Here is a 20,121-nt window from a genome sequence, read left to right as displayed (position 1 = left end):
GGCAAGGGAAGACTCTCCAATTTACTGCCACAGAAGGGGCAGGGCCCGGCTGACACCTCTTGATTTCAGAGTTCTGGTCAAGAGACATGCAAGAGCATTAGTTTATGCTGCTGTAAACTACCAAGGTGGGGTACGGTACAGCAGTTTTCATTTAACTGCAGTTGTGCTTTCTATGGTTTCAATTGCCTTCAGTCAGCGGCAGTTCAAATCTATTAAATGGGAAATTCTTAAAATTAATCATGCACACATTTTAATTGTGCACACTCTGAGGAACATAATGAACTCTTGCACTGTTCTGTCCCATCAGTCTGGGTGTGAATAATCCTCTTGGTCAGTCTGTATCCATGCTTACATATGCTATCTGCGCATTCCTTGCTTAGCAGCCATGCTGGTTACTGGATTAATTGTCCCAATACCATAGTACTTTGTGTTTGAGTAAACCTTATTTTACTTACAATGAACCAATGTGTAAAAGTGGAGATGCCATCTACTTGGATATGCCAAAGAGAAGCCATAAAGTCCTTTCTTTAAGTGAGAATTTGAAAACTTTGACTTAATAAGAAAAAAAAGTGGAAAACACAGGAAAAACACAGGAAAAAAATTACTGCCAGTTTTGCTGTGGCACCTAAAAACTGCAAAAGTGAGAGCAACACGGTGTTTCAAGTGCTTAGTTAAGATGGAAGAGCCATTAAATTTTTAATATAAGTATAGGAAAGAATATTTAGAATTTGTACTATCTCAGACATCTATGGAGGGTCTAAGAATGTGTATCCCAGGAATAAAGCAGAGCGATTATAATTTCTTATAATGGTCTCAGGAAACTAACACAGCAACACACAGTAAACATGACTACAGGAAGATATAACTCAAAAGATGTGACTGACAAGACTATAATCTGCTCAAACCCAAGAGACATACTACCCACATAAGGGAATCGCAACACAGTTTACAAACTGCCTATTTGAAAAGGATGGTTCCCCCATTCTCTTATCTCTCTCATTATGATCTCAAGAGATCATTTTGCTTCATGTATATTAAATTACTGATCATGAAACAGACACTGAACCCTGAATCTGTCTTCAGCATTTCTGGAATGCAAAGGAAGAATGAGCAAAAATCCCCAGGCCTGGTGGAGAAACAATTCCAATCACACTGAATGGAATAAAGGAACTCAAGTCCCTTTAGGAATCAAATGATTGTGCCCCTCTTCCCAGATGCTATTCTTTTAAGCCCACAGAAACACAATTTACTTGAAAACAGTAGCAGAAATCCTGTGATCTCACAGAGAATGCTCACCTTCCCCAAGTAATTCTATTCTTAATAGCCTGCCACTGAATATATTCTTAACAGATACACAAGTGGAGATTTGGAAAACAAGAAATCAGTGTGGGTTACAGCAGGCAGGAGAGGGAGGATAGGAGAAGAGAGGGGAAGGATGGGCAGATTCTGCATGTTCTAGGCAATCGTGAACACGAGCTGTGAAGCCAGAAGAAGCACACCTTGTACTACCTGGAATCGAGGAGGAGGAGCCTCCTTCTGGCGGGAGGAGGGGTGACAGCGCAGGGACGTTAAAACCAGGAGTGGGCTCCGTGGAGCAGAAAGGATCAGTGCACTAAGGGACCAGTGTGTGTTGTTCCACTCCTTTCCAGAAGGAGAATAAAATTAAACGGAATCAATAGTTCTATCTCTCAACCTCCCACCAGCCACCCAAGTGTCAGGGCCCATGTGAGTCCCTGGGTGACACAAACAAAAAGAGACTGAAAAAATTGCGGCCTGCAAATCCAGGGTACTTATTAATATGCTAATCGGTCTCTGTTAGCTCTCTAAATTCTTAGACGTCTGAGTCTTGCTCAGCCATTCTGGTTAAGACTATCAGACTAGGGATTATCATGTTTTAGGAACTCAGCATGGATCAGAATTTTCAGTGGCTTCCTGACAATCTTATAAATAAAACATTATTAAACTTGCTGTGTTTGCACAGACAAAGATGTAGAATGTTAAAATAATTCTGCAAAAGCAAATCTTAACCCCTTCACTACCTAATAGCTCTTATACTGACTTTGCTTTTCTTAGCAGCTGAGTATTTGCACCATTCCTTCCAACACATTTAAACACTGAGGAATGAGACCGATGTTTCAGAGGGCTTCAGTCTCAAACAGGAACCCTGATGTCTGAAGAACCTCTCACACTGACACAAACCATTGGCTAACATGCACCATGGTTTTTATTCTTGGCTTTGGTTTTTCAGAACTATAGTGTTCATTCTTTTTCAAGAGACTCTATTAAGGTTTTAAGACATTTGATAACGTGGAAAATATTTTTACATTGATGAAAAAATTAGGTATTTTCTCATGTAAAAGGTAAGGCTAGAGATGCAGAAAATTAAGGGAGCAGATATGGAATTCATCTCTCAAACTTGATGAATTATGTAACATTTGAAAATTTCCCATGAATAAATAAATAAATAAACATCTTCTTTTTAAAGATATTTCCCAACAATACTATAACTGGGGATGTTTTATTTGCTACATATATGTAATATATATTTTATATATATATATTATATGTAAAGACTTAAAAATCTACCCCTGTAATTTTGAAAATAAAATTACTTGAAGATATCTGTGAACTTAATGACCTAACGATGCCATGCAATAACTTCAGTGCATTAAAAATCTGTGTTTAAAAAGACTCAGATCCTTTCTTATTCCTCCTGGACCCTGGACTCAGGAAGCTGAGGGACTTGCAGACTAAACCCCTCCCACCATGCCCTCCGCTGCCAGGGTCCTCCCTGAATCCCCACTACCCCGCCCACACCCAGGGTAGAGCATGGTTGTTTTCATGTTTGAGGCTCCTTAATGGGTTCCTGCCAGTAATTGCTAATGATGGCTAAATTACTGGCATTGTTAAGTTGAAAGAGGTACTGAACACAGTGTTTTATTCTACTGCAACAGAAGCAGAAAAACAAAGATCAATATAAAGGCCTTTTCTCTATGTAGGAATCTAAATAATAATTTAAAGCATCAAATTAAGATTCTTATCAAATAATCAGTGTTATACCTTTATTTATTTCTTCAATTGGAAGACACACTTATCATTATTCTTTGCTTCATATTACTCTCTTAGAAGGAAACCTAGTAGGTTCTTCGGGTGGCAATGGTTTTAAATGAGCATAAAATCAGTGCGACTTAATTTATTCATTAAATTAATCATGCAACACATATTTATGAAGCTTTTTCCAGGCACCCAATACTTTTTCTAGCAAGTGGGGATTCAGTAGTAAATAAAACAAATGAAAAATCCCAGCCATCGGGAGCTTATATACAGGCTGGAAAGAAATATCAAACTACGTAAGCAGAATGTGCAGACATGAAAAACCAAAGCGTAATGATATTAAAAAATAGAGCAGAGCACAAAAACACAGAAAGAAGGGGAAGGAAGTGCAGGCAGAGTCATGAAGACATTGGCCTTGGGGAGTCAGGCAGGAACCCACCAGGCAAGGGATCTGCTGCGTGGACAGAACACTGCCTAAGGCAGGAAAGTGGCCTGGCCTTGGGTCTGGGTTTGCTTTACACAGAAGGAAGGGCTCAGTGGGACTGGAAGGAGAGGACCACAAGAAAAGAATGGAGAGGGTGCAAATTACAGCAGAGCTTGTGTTTGAGTGTGCTGGAGGGTCAGATGGGAGGTACTGCAGGGCTAGAGGCCAGAGAACAAGGAGATCTCGCAGCCCGGTAAAAGACTCACATTTTCTGCCTTGCTGAGAAGAGAATGCACAGGGATCACAGATACAGCTCCTAACTAACAGTGCAGGTGCACGAAGATGACACCTTGGATGAGTGGGCAGAAAGCACAGCAAGAAAGGAGGAGATGTTGGACCCACTTTGCAGGTGGGGCTAGGAGGGTCTGGGGAGGAGCACATGTGGAAGGTGTCATCGGAGGCTTGAACCACTACGGGGAGAAGACATCTGAACTCAACACAGGGTCTGCAACAATGCAAATGTGCACCACGGATGCGGCAGGCAGTCGGGTTTTCATTTCCTATCTTACTCTTTTCTACAATGTCCACAAGGTCCGCCAACACAATGGAAATCAGACAGACTCTGAAAGCAATACAGATCATTTTGTACGTGTTATTATTATGTGCAATTTATAATATATGCAGAAAACTTGCATAATACTGTACAACATTTGCGAGGAAAAGAGTGCTGTAGCAGAAGAAGCACAAATTTTTGGAGAGAAATTGAATTTGAATCTTGATCCTGTTACTTATTAAATACTTCACCCTCAACATATTTCTTTTTTATTCTTTTTTTTGAATTAATTTTATTGGGGGCTGGGGTTTAGCTCAGTGGTTCTGGTGCCTACTTCGCAAGCGCAAGGTCCCAAGTTGGATCCCCGGTACCAAAAAAAAAAAAGATTATTACTAATTAATTTTATTGGTACATTTTAGGTATACAATATAATGATATTCATCATTGGAAATTTGCACCTTTACATAATCTCTCTTGGTTCTTATTTTTTCCCATTTCCCTGCCCTCCCTTCAACCCTTCCATCCCTCCCTTCTTTCTGTTTTAAAACTCAGTGTTTTCCTCTTAAAATTATATATATATATTTATATATCACATGTTTACATATAGCTCTACTTCTTTATTGTGAAAAATCAGATAAAATATTGCACATAGAGGACTCAGCATATTGACTAATTAAATACCATAATCAAAGTCACAATGATAATATTAATAATAATATGATAAAACAATGTTGGTAACAATGAAAGTTAAATTTTCTGATACCATGGAATTTAATTCCATGAAAACTTAAGAGTCCCTGTACTTATAAGATGAGTCTGATTGCGATCAGCTTTTTACATTTACCATCATGTTTGATTCATAGAGGAAGCCTTTACATTTGGAAGTATTATTATCCCATTTTACAAATGAGCAAAATTAAACTGGTCAAGGAAATTACTTTACAGGATGTGGACAGCTCTTTATTGGAAGATCTAAACCACCTAAAGACAAAGGTTCGGACCTGTAGATCCGTAAGGTTTTTTCATATCCATCATGGCCTAGAAAGTTTAATGCCTTCTCTGAGCCATCAAATTCCCAGAATATTAAAGTTAATACATCTTCATAGTTTGATTAGATTTAACTTTAGGGTAAAGCCCAGAACAGCAAAAAATCTGAGCCACACATTTGGAGCTAGCCTTAAAGATGGAGCCAGCCAATACAGGGAAGACTTGAAAGCCCCTAAGTCCTAGTATGCAAGGTGGGCGGAACAATATTCACTGTTATTCACCACTGGAAATAATGCTCCAGTTGTTTCTTCTAAAATAATTTTCTAGAGATTATATTTTATGCTCATATTTTTTTGCTGGGCCTTTGTGGTAGTTAATTAAATTTTATGTCAATGTGGCTAAAGTATGGCACCCATTGCTTGGTCAAATACTAGTCTAGAACATCCACAAGTGCCTTCTTCATGTGACTAACATTTACAGTAAGGCGATGTTAAGGAAAGCAGACTGCATTCGGGAATAGAGGTGGGCCTCATCTGACCAGCTGGAAGCCCTAAGAACAAAAGTTGAGATTTTGGAGAGAAGAGAAGTAGAACTCATGGTTCAGGACCACAACATAGAAATCTAACCTGAGCTTCCTGCCTCTCTGATTCGGAGATTTCAGAATTGACCACTCTCACAATCATGTGAGTTAAGTCTTTAAAATACGTCTTTATTACATATATATTATAAATTAATATCTGTGAATATGCACACCCATACCTAATTTGATATGTTTCTCTGGAAAAATCTGATAAATTCTCATTTCTCTATTTGTAAACTTTTCTCTGTATACACCTTTATTACTTTAGTAATAGTGTCTTTTATTACTTTTTAAACATTGATGTTTTTCCACTACTTGATTGTAACATTAAATATGTTCAAATTTTAGATTTTCCCCTAATATTCTAAAGGTAAGAAGCACAAAATCTAAGTATTCATAATTGGATTCATATCATGAAATATCTAAAATGATTTAATCAAAATTAGATTTATACTCCTGAGGCTATATGTCTACATTATATATGAAAAGATTAAATCTCTCATTTTTATTTCAGGATTTAAAATCTGACTAAATGTAAGTGCCCATTCTCTACTATTTCAAGTGTTAACTTATTTCATTCTGGCTATACATTCATGATAGTAGAGATGTAATAAAATAATAACATCTTTATATAACCTAATAACATAATTTAATACTTTTAGACTATTCTAGACAATGCAGTTTAACCTGAGAGCCAGTTTTTGAAATATGGAAGAGCAGAACAATAGTCAACAATACCTAAGATGTAAGACTACGTAAATGTGAAAGATCTTGTAGAAACAGATCATTAACATTCAAACGCGAAAGATCAGTTCCAGTATAGATCATTCATACTGAGAGGTTTGGCAACCGTGAAAAATGTTTTATGAACACAATGAAAAAATAAAGGTTGTGGTGAAGTTGGGATTTTGAAAGTCAGAATATTTAACTCCACACTTATGAACAGAAAGCTTAATATTCCTGATGTATGTACAAAATTTGTGTGGCAATAATCAGATTTCCCGGGTCTCAAAATATTTTGTAAAATAATGTGAACGTATTCAATGTGTTGGAGAATTGCTATGAAGATGTTTAAAGAACTGTTACAGCTGTTCTTTCTAGTTGGCCTTGCTGATTTTAACCTAATGATGCATTTCCTATTGCTAGTCTTACCAAGTGCCTTGATTTTGTTTATAAGTCCGCAGCTCAGCCACACAGCTCAAGATGTTTTGTGGAAGCTAAAATCAACCTTCTGCTCAAGAGAAGGCTAAGAACTGGCTGACTGCAGAAGGGCTCTAAGCCTCCTCAGTCAGCTTATCTCAGGGTTTGTGCTCAGGAGAAAATACATCATTCCGTTGACCTCACAGAGGTGGATAAGGATGCACACAGCTTCTGAAACTGCCAGCAGATACATCACAAACACAAGGGGAACCAGTTTTACAATGAAAACAAATTTTATGCCTGAGAAGACAGAACAGAAATGTAAGGGGAAAAATAAGACTTTTATTGGCATCTTTGAGCCACTCGTTCTTAATTCTGTGATTCGGCAGTATCTCTTTTTATTTAAACAAGATCAAATTTAAATTTCCTGTTACTTGCAATTCAAGAACCATGATACTATATATAACAGCTATTTTCTAATGTACATATTTCTAGACACTTAGATACACTACTGAAAATATGATGGATTTAAGCTGTACCATGAGGGATTTTGGTTCTTTTACTTGACCACAAAATTTGAATTTTTTACTCCAGTTTGATATTTGAGAGAAGAATAACAGAAAAAATATATATGTAAAGATACAAACAGATCTTTATAGTATTAATGCACTATTTTCCCCCTGGTGATGGTTTAATTCTTAACCTTGTATAAATAGAAAGATATGGAATATCCAATCTTTCTAATTCCCTGCTGTCATCACATTCCTCGTGTTTTACAACAAAGATTATCTTGGCAAAAATATGAAAACAAGGGCCAGGGATTTAGCTCAGTGGTTCCGTCACCTGCCTCACAAGTGCAAGGACCCGAGTTAGACCCCCGGTACCAAAAAACAGTAAGAAAACACAAATATGATAACAAACTATACATATACAAAAAGCGTTTTAAATTACTGTTACACTTCCCACAGTTGAACATCACTATTAAGCATCTATCATTAAGGAAGACTTATTTTATACAAAAGTAAGTGCTATTTGGTCTTCCTAAGAATGCCTTAAGAAACCGACCAAGGCAAATCTTTTAAAAAGTGGTTTCATCCCCATTCCCCTGAGAATCTAGAAATAATTAAATCTTTGTGGATTTCAGACACTGTAGCAATAAACTCTTTGGGTTTTATATATTAGATTTTAATATTTAAGCCTGCTTATTTATGAATAAGAATGTATTTGACAAAATAATTAGTAAAGTTGCTTCAGGCACTAAAGGAAAAAATGCATTTCTGTAGAAAACGAGAGAAAATTTGTAATGAATGTAAGGCAAACACGAATAAGGATTTGTAGCTCTATTTTAGACCCTAAGGAAATAAAGTGCTAAGATCAGAATGCAGAAGCAACTCCTGTTCATTAGAAAATGGTATCATTCGTTTTCAGAATGCACGAGTTGTAGAATAATTGAACATATTCAGCTGTGCAGAATTAAACTTCACAAGAAGATGGGAAGATATATTTAAAAAATCTGTAGCATAGTTAAGAAAATTCGTAAAAAAGTCATTGTGTAAACAAAAATAATATTTTTTTGATATTCACTATCTTTCTTCCTCTTTTTTATTTTATTTTCCATTAAGTTTATTGGTACATTTTAGGTGTACAATACAGTTACATTCATCATTGGGATCCTGTACCTTTACGTGATGTATCTTGGTTCTTATTTTTTCCCCATTCCCCTGCCCTCCACCCTTCCCTATTTATAAAGACTTTGCTTCCATTTTTTTCCTTTTCTCATATTTTTCCTTTTCCCTTCTTTCCTTTCCCCTACCCCTCCCACTTCTCCTACTCCTTTATACCTTTTCTTCCTATTTCACAGTATCAAATATACATTTTAATCCTTATTTACCCCTTTAGATTTTCACACCAGAGAAACTATTTGGTATTTACACATGTGTGTCCTATTACAAAAATAATGTTTTTGTAGCACTAACATTGGATATTTCAAAAGTTAGAGATGACATCCTAATCACTGCATCTCACAGGTAGCTGTATAGAATACAGTTTTATTAATGACCTTTAATTTTCTAATATAAAATAATAGATTCAAATCTTTACTTGCTAACCAGTGTTCTATTGTCCTTTGTAGATGTGTAGATTACTGGCATTCTTAGGTGTGTTTCTTCAGTGAAGAAAACAGTAATCTAAAAGGTTAAGACTATTTAGAGATTTCCAAGGCCTGTGAACATGGAGTAGTGATGCTGTGTGCAGTCACCACTGCCTGAATTCCCTGGATAACACAGAAGCCCTTTATAAACTACTGCATCCAGTCAGTAACCTCTGTCCTCACTGCCACCTGGGATCAAGGTCATTGGCACAATTTTTATCTAAGTAAATTATACAAATTTTAAATTCATAAACATATGGAGAACAGTACAGCTTTTGTCATTGAGTATTATTACAGCTATGATTGCCCACAATTTTACAGTATTTATAATAATTATCCTAACAGATCTGAGGTGATATTGTGGTTTTGATTTCCATTTTTCTAATTTTTAGCGGTGTTGAGCACATTTTTACATGTCTGTTGGCCATTTTTGTGTCTTATTTGGAGAAATACAAGTCCTTTGGATGCTTTTTAATTGGTTTATTTATTTTTCTGTTACAGTCTTATGAGTATCTTATATATTTTGAAAATTAACCTCTAAGCAGATATATGACCACAAATGTTTTGTCTGAGTCTACAAGGTACCTTTTCATCTTATTATTACTTTCTTTGCTATGCAGGGGTTTTTTGGTTTGATATCATCCCACTTGTCACTAGCATTCTGAGCTTTTTGTATGATACCTAGAAAATCATCACCAAGTCCAATTTCAAAGAGCTTTCCTCTCAGGTTTCTTCTAGAAACTTTATGGTTTCAGATTTTACTTTTCAACCTTTAATCTGTTTTGAATTTATTCTTTACATGGTAAGACCGGGTCCAGGAAACCCTTGTGCTTTGCTTGTGGGAATGCAAACTAATGCAACTACTATGCAACAGTTGAGAAGTTCCACAAAATATTGAAAATAAAGCCACCAGATGACTCTGCAATCCCTTTTCTAGGTGTATACAAAAAGGAACATAAGAGAGGTTACCTTTACATATACTGGAAATTTCACTCTTCATTATATAAGTTAATCAAAGGTGAATAGCTACTTCTTATATAAATCCAAACTCAGACCCCCTTCTGATATTAAAAAAAAATGAAACAGTAAGAATTTCCCTTTAGGCAAAAGAATAAAAAGATGAAAAGTACAAATAAGGAAGTTTTATAAATGAGAGGATATGAATAAGTGGTAGATTCAGTCAATTGCAATCACTGATTTATTGTTTGTCTACAAGAACTCTGCTGTGTCATTCTCTGATTTTGGTCCTTTTCAGTAATATTTTCCATTTCTGGGCTTGTTTTAAATGTTGTAATGATTTCCTCAATTTAATGTGTAAATACTATTTCTAGAGATACCAAAGGATAGCTAATAAAACAAATACATTGACAAAGAGAAAATTTATGTGAGAATAAACTTAATTTGATATACTTTATAGTTAGTAAATTATATTTTACATAGATTGTTTTATTTGCAACTATCAATGTTTTAACACACATCTTTATTTTTAAAGGATATAGGAAATTATTGGTATAATCAGTTTATGATTGTATTACAAAATTTAAATAAAAGATAAAAACTAGATTTGTGCTCCATAAGAAAAGTAGTCACTGATGTAATTTTATTAGAGTGCTATTTATTGAAATTTAACCTTACTATAATGTAAATCCTTCAAAACAGACAGATTATACACTCAAGTTAGTATTGCTGTCATAAATCTGATACTATACACAAGGTTCTGTAAGCTAAAGCCTTCTATTTGGACATCCTGGACTTAAAATGATTAATAAATTAATGCTTTGTAATCTAGAGGGTGATATAGCTCCATAATTGGAAATTCATGTGCAACGTATTATTCATCTTCTTTATAAATCAATGAAAAAATTTATTATGCACTTGCTGTTTACAATGCAATTTAGAGGTTCCAATAATTTAGGCATATATGAAAAAATAATTGGAGAGACTGTGATTTGTAAAAGTGTATGAATATTTTTATTCTTAAATTTATTAAATTCACTACACCTAAAAAGAGATGTATTGAAACAGAGTAGAAGAAATGTCTATTTCAATTATGTCAACCTTACAATAATTCAAAATATGAGGCAAATCGAATATGTTCTATGTTAAAGAGAAACACCCATGTGATTGTGCAGCATTACATCACAAATAAAACACTCTTTAATATCTTATTAATTTTCTTAGAATTTCTTCATGGTTGAGATCCAAAATGCCTGCCACGAGATGCACTGTGTTGGAGGTTTGGTTACTGATGAACTTTTGGGAAGTGACTGAAATACAAGAGCTTATACTTCCTTCATCAGTGGATTAATAAACAAATCCAACCATAATTTAACATGATTATTGGAAGGTGAAAGAATCCTGAGGTGGGGCTGGAGTGACAAGAGAGTATTCCGGGGGCATATTCCCAGGGACTGTATCTGTTCCTAGGACCCTGGCTCTCTGGGCCTTTTCATTTTTCTTTCTTCTCAGCTGATGTTAAGAAACTGAAAACTTGGTGGGCTTGGAATACAGCAGGAAGATTAGTACAGCACACTTCTGGATATGTCCAGGAGGCCCTGGAAAGACAAATCTTGAGGTCTATGTCTGGCCCCATGGTCCTTTCCTCTCCGGTGCTGTTTCCCTACTCCACTTTCTGGCCAAGACACCCTTCCTCCATAATGCTTCTGCCTTGGAGTCAACCAAATATGGACTAAAGCTGTGAGCTGAATAAACCATTTCCTCCTTTAACTTGTGAATGTTGGGTATTTGGTCCCAGCATTGTAAGAGCTGACTGACCCAGAAAACTGGTTACCAGAGAAGTGGGTCCTTGCTGTGACTTTATCTGGCCATGTGGATTAGAATATTTTGGAACCTGGTTTGCAAGAAAAGTTTGGAAAGGCCTGAAGATGCAAGGTAGAGAAGCCCCATGATGCTCTAAGGAGAGCTTAATGGATGATTCTAGTCAGAGCGAGGAAGTCCAAAAGCTGATGAGAATTCAGACAGTATAGGCCAGGCTGGGGTCCACATCTGTCCCTTAGCCCTTGCTGAGGGTATTTCAGTTGGGATCATGCTCTAGAAAGAGTTATTATCCAATTATGCAGTGAATCTTAGGGAAGAGTATGAACCTTGTAAAGAAATTGTGTGGCGATATGAAATTTAAATTAATTTATGATTAAGTTTCATTGATAATTTAAATGCAATGGAAAAATCATATGGAAGAAAGACAAAGGAGGACTCCAAAATTAATCTCCATCTGAAAAAACAATTGTGCATAAATTCTTTGAGGAAGGAATATAAGAATAAAACAGATAATATTAATCATATAACAAATATATTATAGATAACAGTTCTAAATAAAAGATACATATTTGGTAAGTATTATGGAATAAAACATGAACAGAATTATAAATATTCAGTTAAGAAAAATGTATTGAAAAATTTTGTGTAACAGATAATAATCAACAACTAAAAAATTACAATCTCATTTCTACAATTAGTCAGATTCTTTATAAAACCAATTCTTTACACAGCTCATAATATGTTCTCAAAAGTGTTAATATAGGGCCAGTGATTTAGCTCAGTGGTTCCACCGCCTGCCTCACAACAGCAAGGTCCCGAGTTCAATCCCCAGTACGAAAAAAAAAAAAAAAAAGTGTTAACATAATTAGCCCATATGTTTTTATTAGTTTTTAAAAATTAAAACAAAACTTTTAGTTTTCACCAAAATTCTTATACAAAAAAAATGAAAAAGAATGCATATTTTACTAAATGATCAATTTTTCAATGTTAGCATCATTTATATGTGAAATTAAGTAGTTAAAATACAGTATTTCTTTAGAGTACATGTGTTCCACTTAAAATTTGAAATCACAACAAAAAATATTAGCTCATATATGAAAACAAAATTTGTTTAAAGTATGAACTCTTTGATGTTCAGATGACACGGCCCAAAAGTGAATACTTGGAGATAAAGGTATTCAATTACATTTGACAAAAAAACTTAGTAAGCTGAGAAGTTATCAAAATAACTTTAGAATTAAAAATACCACCAAATCATTATATTTAAATAGTTTACATTTGTTATAATTTATTTTCAACATTTAAAGAAATCAGAATAATTATTTTGCAATGGAACCAAAATTGATTGGCAGACAGCACAGCATGGTGTTGTGTGACCATATAAAAAGGATGAGACTGAACTTGGCTAGAAAAATGTGGGTGCTGGAGAAAAATGACATCTGAAAGAAAACTCAATTAAGGTTAAGAAAAGGAAGTAAATGAACTTTACAATAAAAAGCATCATACTATGATAAAAGAGACTGACAAGGACATTACAAAATGGTAGAACCAATATTGTCAAAATGGCTCTACTACCAAAAATAATGTATAGATTAGAAGCAATTCCAATTAAAATACCAATACCATTCTTCACAGAATCATAAGATAAATCCTAAAATTCATTTGGAACCACAAGAGACACAGAACAGTCAAAGCAATTGTGAGCAAAAAGAACAAAGCAAAAGGCATTAGAATAATGGATTTCAAAATATACTACAAAGCTACAATAATAAAAACAGAATATTAATGGCACCAAATAGACATGTTGACCACTAAAGTACAATAGTGGACACAGAAATAACCCCATGCACCCCAATAACCTGGTTTTGACAAAGGGGACAGAAACATCAACTGGAGAAGAGATATCCTTTCTAATGAATGGTGCTGGGAACACTGGTTATCCTCCCACAGAAGAATGAATATAGATTCATATCTCTCACTTTGTACTAAAATGCAATGACAATGGATCAAAGACCTAGATATAAACACAGAAATACTGAATCTGCTAGAAGATAAAATAGGTAAATTTCTTGAAGATATAGGGATTAGGCAAGAAATTTCTGAACAAAACTCCAGTTGCACAAGAAGTAATGCCAAGAATCAACAAATGGGATTATATAATACTAAAAAACTTCTCAACAGCAAAAGAAACAATAAGCTCATTGGAGAGACAACCTCTAGAATGGGAATAAAATTTTGCCTGCTACTCCTTAAAGAGAGGACTAATATCTAGAAAATACAGGCTCAAAGAATTAGACTTTCCAAAATGGAGGAACTAATCAAAAAGTGGGCAAATGACATGTATAAACACTTTTCAAGAGCCAATGAGTGCAGGAAGAAATGTTCAGCATCTTTGGCCTTTAGAGAAACAAATAAGAACAACACTGAGATTCCATCTTACCTCAGTAAGACTGGCTATGACCAAGGACTCAACAAATAACTAAAGCTGGAGGGGCCGTAGAGAAAATAAAATAAAGCTTTCTATATTGTTTGTGGGAATGTAAACTAGTACAAACTCCATGGAAATCAGTATAAAGATAGAAATTCCATTTGATCCAACTATTTCTCTTCTGGGTATCTTCCCAAAAGAGTTAAAGTCATCGAATTACAATTATGCATACATAGCTATGTTAATAGCAGCACAATTTACAACAGCTAAGTCATGGAAATGCCACATGTGGCCATCAACATGTGAATGAATAAAGAAAACGTGGTCTGTATACACAAGCAAGTACTACCCAGCCATAAAGAAGGATATGTTTAATGAATGTGTAGGAAAGTGGATGGATCGTGAGACCATAATCCTAAGTGAAACAACTCAAGCACAGAAGGATAAATATCACGTGGTTTCTCTTATATGAGAAACCCAATGTCTACATGATTTTAAGTGTAAAATGAAAGAAGGAAAGAAATGGAGGTAGAATTTGTGGAGATGGGAAAGTATCTAAGAATGGAGGGGAAAGAGAGAGGGTAAAAATGATCAAAATGCAAAATGCATGTGTAGCAGTTCCCCAAGATTAATGTAATTATCATGTACTGCAAAGAGTAACAATAAAAATAAATAAATAAGATACATGAAGAAAATCTTTGAGCATTTCTGTAGACACCAAAGTTCACAGAAGGACAAAATGAAGTCAGAAATGAGAAAGAATTCACTCAATAAGGTGAAAGGCTGCTGTTGAGTCACATGCGTATAAGGCTCCTAAAATCAAGTTACACAATATCACCTTAAAAAGGAGCAAATGATTAAGGATTTCCCATCATCCCATCATTTAGGTAATAAACTAAAGATATTATGAAATGAAACATCAGTTAAGAATTCATCTGCATCTTTGACTTCATTGCTAAGGGAGTATAATGGTAATTAGTATCGTGCAGTATGACATTTATGTATCATTGGAGTTTAACCCAAAAATTCTGCACAGTAACCATTTTGCTTTCTTATATTGAATTTTTGATCTTCTGATTTCATTCTTCTAGGTAAAATCCTTGCTCAGTTTTCCAGAGAGGTAGATTCATGAGGTGAGGTCTGCTGACATATGTGAGGACTATAAATTGAAAGAGTCCTTCCCTGACTATGTGTTCTAGTCACTAGACCACACTCCTCCCTGCCCACGGGCAAGCCCCAGGTGCCCAACAATTTCACTAATCATCTCCTCCTCATGTCTCTCAGGACTGTGCCTCCCCCATACTAAGGAGGAATCTGACCAGGGTAACTAATATCTGCTCTTTTCGCTTTAGTCTCTCGCTCAGACTCTGCCACTCCCCGTGTATTGATCTGTAACTCCGGGTCTTTAATTAATTGCTAATGGAAAGAAAGTCCCTCCCATTGTATGCGTATAGATGTGCCCGGTCTCTAGACTGCTGGCATTTCACTTATGATGTGTCCCACTCTCCTGCAACCACCTTGAGAGTAATGTGTCCTTTCCTATCTGGCTTCATCATAGACTGAGTTCAAGCCCTGCCCTGTGCTTGATAAACACTGATTAGTAGATGAACAGAACTGTGATGCCAGGGGGCAGGCTCAGTTGTAACTGTAAAAGATAAATTTCTAAAAGTGTGTTTGAGGCAAATTTAATCTTTAAATTTGAATATTATGACTCATGGTGGTTACATATTTGATAATTTATTATTCTATCATAGAAGGTGATATTTATGAGAATTTATTCTGCCATTTTCCTCTTTTTGATTCTTTTTGTTTTATAATTCTCATACATACAGTTCTGCATTCTTCTAAATATCGTAATATTTCAATTTTCCTTGTCCTTTGTTGTTGATGGGCTATTTTTATTATGCTTTCCTCTGTAATAATTGTTCATTTTTTATTGATTCTCTTTTTATTCAAGAATGTTAATCAACATCATTTAGTCTGACATAGCACAGTGGGCGCATAAAAAATTTTAAGATATTAAAATATTCCAACTTTCTGGTCAAAAAATAAAAAAATAAAAATGTGAGTGTCTTTCATTAAAGGCATTAAATGAAATAGGGATAATATTTATAATAGAAGAACTTTACCTGCTGAAGTTGGCTCTTCTTCATCTGATGCTGCTCAGGGAAAAGGGGTAAAGGGACAGAGTATGGGGAGGGAGAGAGAAAGGGAGGGAAAGGAGAGAGGGAGAGATGGAGAGGGGAGGCAGGGAGGGAAAAGGGCAGAGAGAGAGAGGGAGGGAGAGGGAGGAGAGAGGAGAGAGAGAGAGATACTGAATATAAAAGTTTCACATTTATAATCATCACAATTCCCTAACTAGTAAGTTTTTGCATACATTAGATTTCTTTCATTATCTGGAGATAGATTCATGAATATTTACATTTATTTGAAAATAATAAGTAAAAAAATACAGTATATTCTCATTCTTTAAGATGTGCTTTTTTCAAATGAGACAATCATGCCATCTGTGTTGGAATTTCCTTTTCTTTTTATATACAACTCGTCTTCTTAAATTCCCATAATAATGAACAATGTTAATTAAATGTAAATTGCATATGACACACATGTACTCCAGGGTCAATTTTCTATTAACATGGAGGGATTTAAAGCTATTCCCAGGGGTTGAAGCTTTTCTTCTTTGAGATAGAATTTATAAGATAGATGTTGCTAAATTTCACAGTGAGTCAGTCACGTTTTTATTAAATGTGAAGATTCTAATACATACACCCTCTCTTTTTCTTTCTTCTCAGTCTTTCCTGTTCTCTCTCTCTCTCACACACACACACACACACACACACACACACACACACACACACACACATTACCTCACCTGTACTGCAATCTTCAAGAATTCAGTAATGATTTTCATTCTGTGCTAAGGACACAGGAATGCACATATGCACATTTTAAAGGATGACTACAGAAGGCTTTGACTCATGCATTCTGCAGCTCACTCTTGAATAAACATGGATATTACAAACCAGATGCCAAGATATGAAAATATAATTATGTCCTACTACAGCAGCTCTTGGTCCTGGATACTCATTGGAATGTCAAATTCTGGGTTTTACCTCAAACCAAACAAGTCAGAATCTCTATAAGCAGTACTAGTTAGGATTGAGACATTACTAAGTAATATCAACATAAGGTAACATTAACTGTAACTTGTCAAAGTGTGGATCGTGTTGATTCCTGTTTTAAAGGCGATGTTTGAGAGCAGCAAGGCTCCTAGGGCAAAAGCCCACTGCTGAGTGAGAGGGAAGCCTGTTGCTTAGAAAAATGTAAAACAGAGCTTATCTGTGTAGCTTCATGATTTTGCCCAGAATTTACCTATTCACCTTTCCTCTTCCAGACACACTCTCATATCTGTTCAGTGCACAACTGCGGTTCACCCAGAATATTTCTGGTGAATTACATGACACAAGCCTGAACTCCTTCACTTGATCCAGGGTTTTAAAATGAACAGTGACTTAGCTGACTTGCTTATAAATGGGCACTGCTCCCATCTTATGTGTTAATGGGGGAACCTGTTAGCCTGTGAGGTAGGGCACATCTGCAAAGAGAACACCCTAGACAAGCTCATGGTGTCCAGCTGCATTTTCCTCTCCACTCTCTGATATCTCTCCTTGGCACACAAAGAACTAAAGAGAGCAAACACAGTTGTTACACATGGTGTGAGGAGCATAAATATTTTTAAAAGCTGTTTGCTGTTTTATCATGTCCAAAATATATTGTAGCATGTTCAAAGAGAAAAGTTCTGTCTTCCAGAAATTTCCCTTTTAAGGAAATGGCAAAAAGATTTGAAGAAATGCTGAGTTAGCTAGGTTATCAAAGTCTGGAGATTCAGAATGGAAAAAATGCTTCTGGCTGATGACTTTATGTGTGAGAACACATTTAGTTCACAAAGCAAGCATGGGATGAAAATTAATAGAAGTTACAGAGGTTTGGAGTAACTTCAAGACCTGAGTTCATTCGAATTTGAGGTGATTGATATCAGTTTGATTTTAAAACCAAACTTTCTTGTTAATCCTTACTGTCCAATAAAGGACTGACCGAGGGTACTCTTAAAGAGAAAGTGAACAGCGAGGTGACAATACATATTGAAATGTGATCACTACCCTTTGCAATGAATGATATTCTTGTTTAGAAACTTCCCGTGTCTCTTATAATGTAGGGTAGAAACAGGCAGGTGAGATCTTAACTATGGATTTTAAAATGTCTACCCTGATGACATCTAAGGAAAAGAGATCGGCAGCACCAAGATCTCACCCGTCCATTATGAGTACATAAGAACTCTCAAGACACACCTAGCAAGCACAAAATACAATTTTAATTGTACAGGAGCCACAGCAATTAGATTGAATTCCAATCCTACAGGGCATGCAGGTCACTAGCCCATACCAGAGCTTGCTTTCCTGAAAGCTTCTTGGTAATCAGTTCACACTGCAGTCAGCCCACACACGATTTTGCATAGAGTTCTATTTCTAAGCAAAATCTCCTTACTAATGCTTCCTCATAAATTTAGATGTCATTAACCAATAGGTATCTCACGAAAACACACAATACTCAAAGTTTGGGAATGGCACTAATTCACTGTTCGAGTTATCTGTGTGGCAAAGCCAACCTCTAGGCTCTCTGTATTGTTGAATAAAATGTCAGGAAGTGTTAAAAGAGGGCAACTAGAGCTTCAAAGTAAAACTAAACGTCAAAGTGGGCATTAGTGGTCTACAAAATGATATTTCAGTGAATAAGCTATCTCAGAAGGTACTGGTGGTACTACCCAAATGATTCTTCACTCTGTTTGCTTCTTAGAAGTGGTGAAATCAATGATTTAACAAAATTCTGAGTCTGCACTACATTCGGACTCCCTCAGTTCTGGAAACTGCAGCACAGCCAACCAAGTAAAACACAAATAACCTATGAAACAAAACGATTGTTTTGTTCTACCAACTCAGCATGTGTAAGGACTTAATAAACTGACTGTGATGGTGCGAGAACAGTAAAGAAATGCACTGAGGTACAGGATTTAACTGAGTAAACTACTTCAACCATCCATAATAGAATCTCTCTGTGTGTTTGTTAAAATGTTTCAGATATACTGAATTTGAATTTTGAGTATTTGTTAGCCCACGCTTCCACATTTGTAAAAATCTGTCCTGGTGAAGGTTATGAAGGCTAAATGTTAAGGACTGGGGTTACAGCCTACCAAAGTCTGTTTCACAGGGAAAGGCCATGGGTCCTGTCCTTGGAGCTATGGAAAAAAATCTGTAGGCTTATTGGAAACCCTTTACAATTGTATTCTGTGATTGCCTAACCAACTTTCATTGCTCTTTGCCCTGAAGGAGCTTCAGATGTTATTGCATACCTGTTTTAGTGTTTTGGGAGAAGACAATTCTCTCTTTGATTTAAAGTGATCTGTATCTCAGAACTAACTAAATCTGTTCCCTATCATAGGGCTCAGTCATTGGTCTAGGTATTAATGTGAACTTATTCATTAGTATTTCTAAGAAGACTGCTTCCCTCTCAGATACCAAAGTCTGTGTAAGCTGAAGACTCCTGCACAAAATGACATAATATTTACATATAACATAGGTCAACCGTTGGTATACTTCAACTCATCTGTAGATTATTTCTGTCACCTTGTACAATAAAAATGCTATGTAAATAGTTGCTATATATTGTTTAGGAAATAATGACCAAAAAATTCTGTACATATTCAGTTTAGTAGCGATTTATTTTCTAACTGGAGTTGACTGAGCTCACGTATGCCAACTCCAGAGACACAAAAGAGGTTCAGGAGTGTCCTTCCTTGGCGACAAGGGTACTTAAGGTAAGGTTACTGTGTTTGGATGGGGTGGAATTGAAACCAAGACAGCCTCATCGTCCTGAGAAAATGTCTAGAAATAACACCTCTCTCTCATTTTTTTAGGAGAGACAAATATCTTGTAGCCTGGAGGTAGCTGGCACACATCTTGTAATTGTGATA

General features: G+C 35.8%; 1 protein-coding gene across 3 annotated transcripts in view; it reads right to left on the bottom strand.

Moving 5' to 3' along the window:
- Nucleotides 1-20,121, bottom strand: part of Edil3 (EGF like and discoidin domains 3) — a 404,159-nt gene that overhangs the window by 233,368 nt on the left and 150,670 nt on the right. For 2 of the 3 annotated variants that reach the window (XM_004841650.4, XM_087180996.1), the window contains exon 3: nucleotides 16,223-16,252. The exons of the other annotated variant lie outside the window; for it this stretch is intronic. In XM_004841650.4, the coding sequence (XP_004841707.1) occupies nucleotides 16,223-16,252 (30 nt within the window). The remainder of the gene's footprint in view (nucleotides 1-16,222; nucleotides 16,253-20,121) is intronic. 3 annotated transcript variants of the gene reach the window in all.

The sequence above is a fragment of the Heterocephalus glaber genome, unplaced genomic scaffold, assembly GCF_053883595.1.
Source record: "Heterocephalus glaber isolate CG9 unplaced genomic scaffold, H.glaber_assembly_v1.0 deba00001465, whole genome shotgun sequence".
NCBI classification, from domain to species: Eukaryota; Metazoa; Chordata; class Mammalia; order Rodentia; family Bathyergidae; genus Heterocephalus; species Heterocephalus glaber.
The sequence above is the reverse complement of the archived record's forward strand: the minus strand, read 5'-3'. Positions and strand labels throughout refer to the sequence as shown.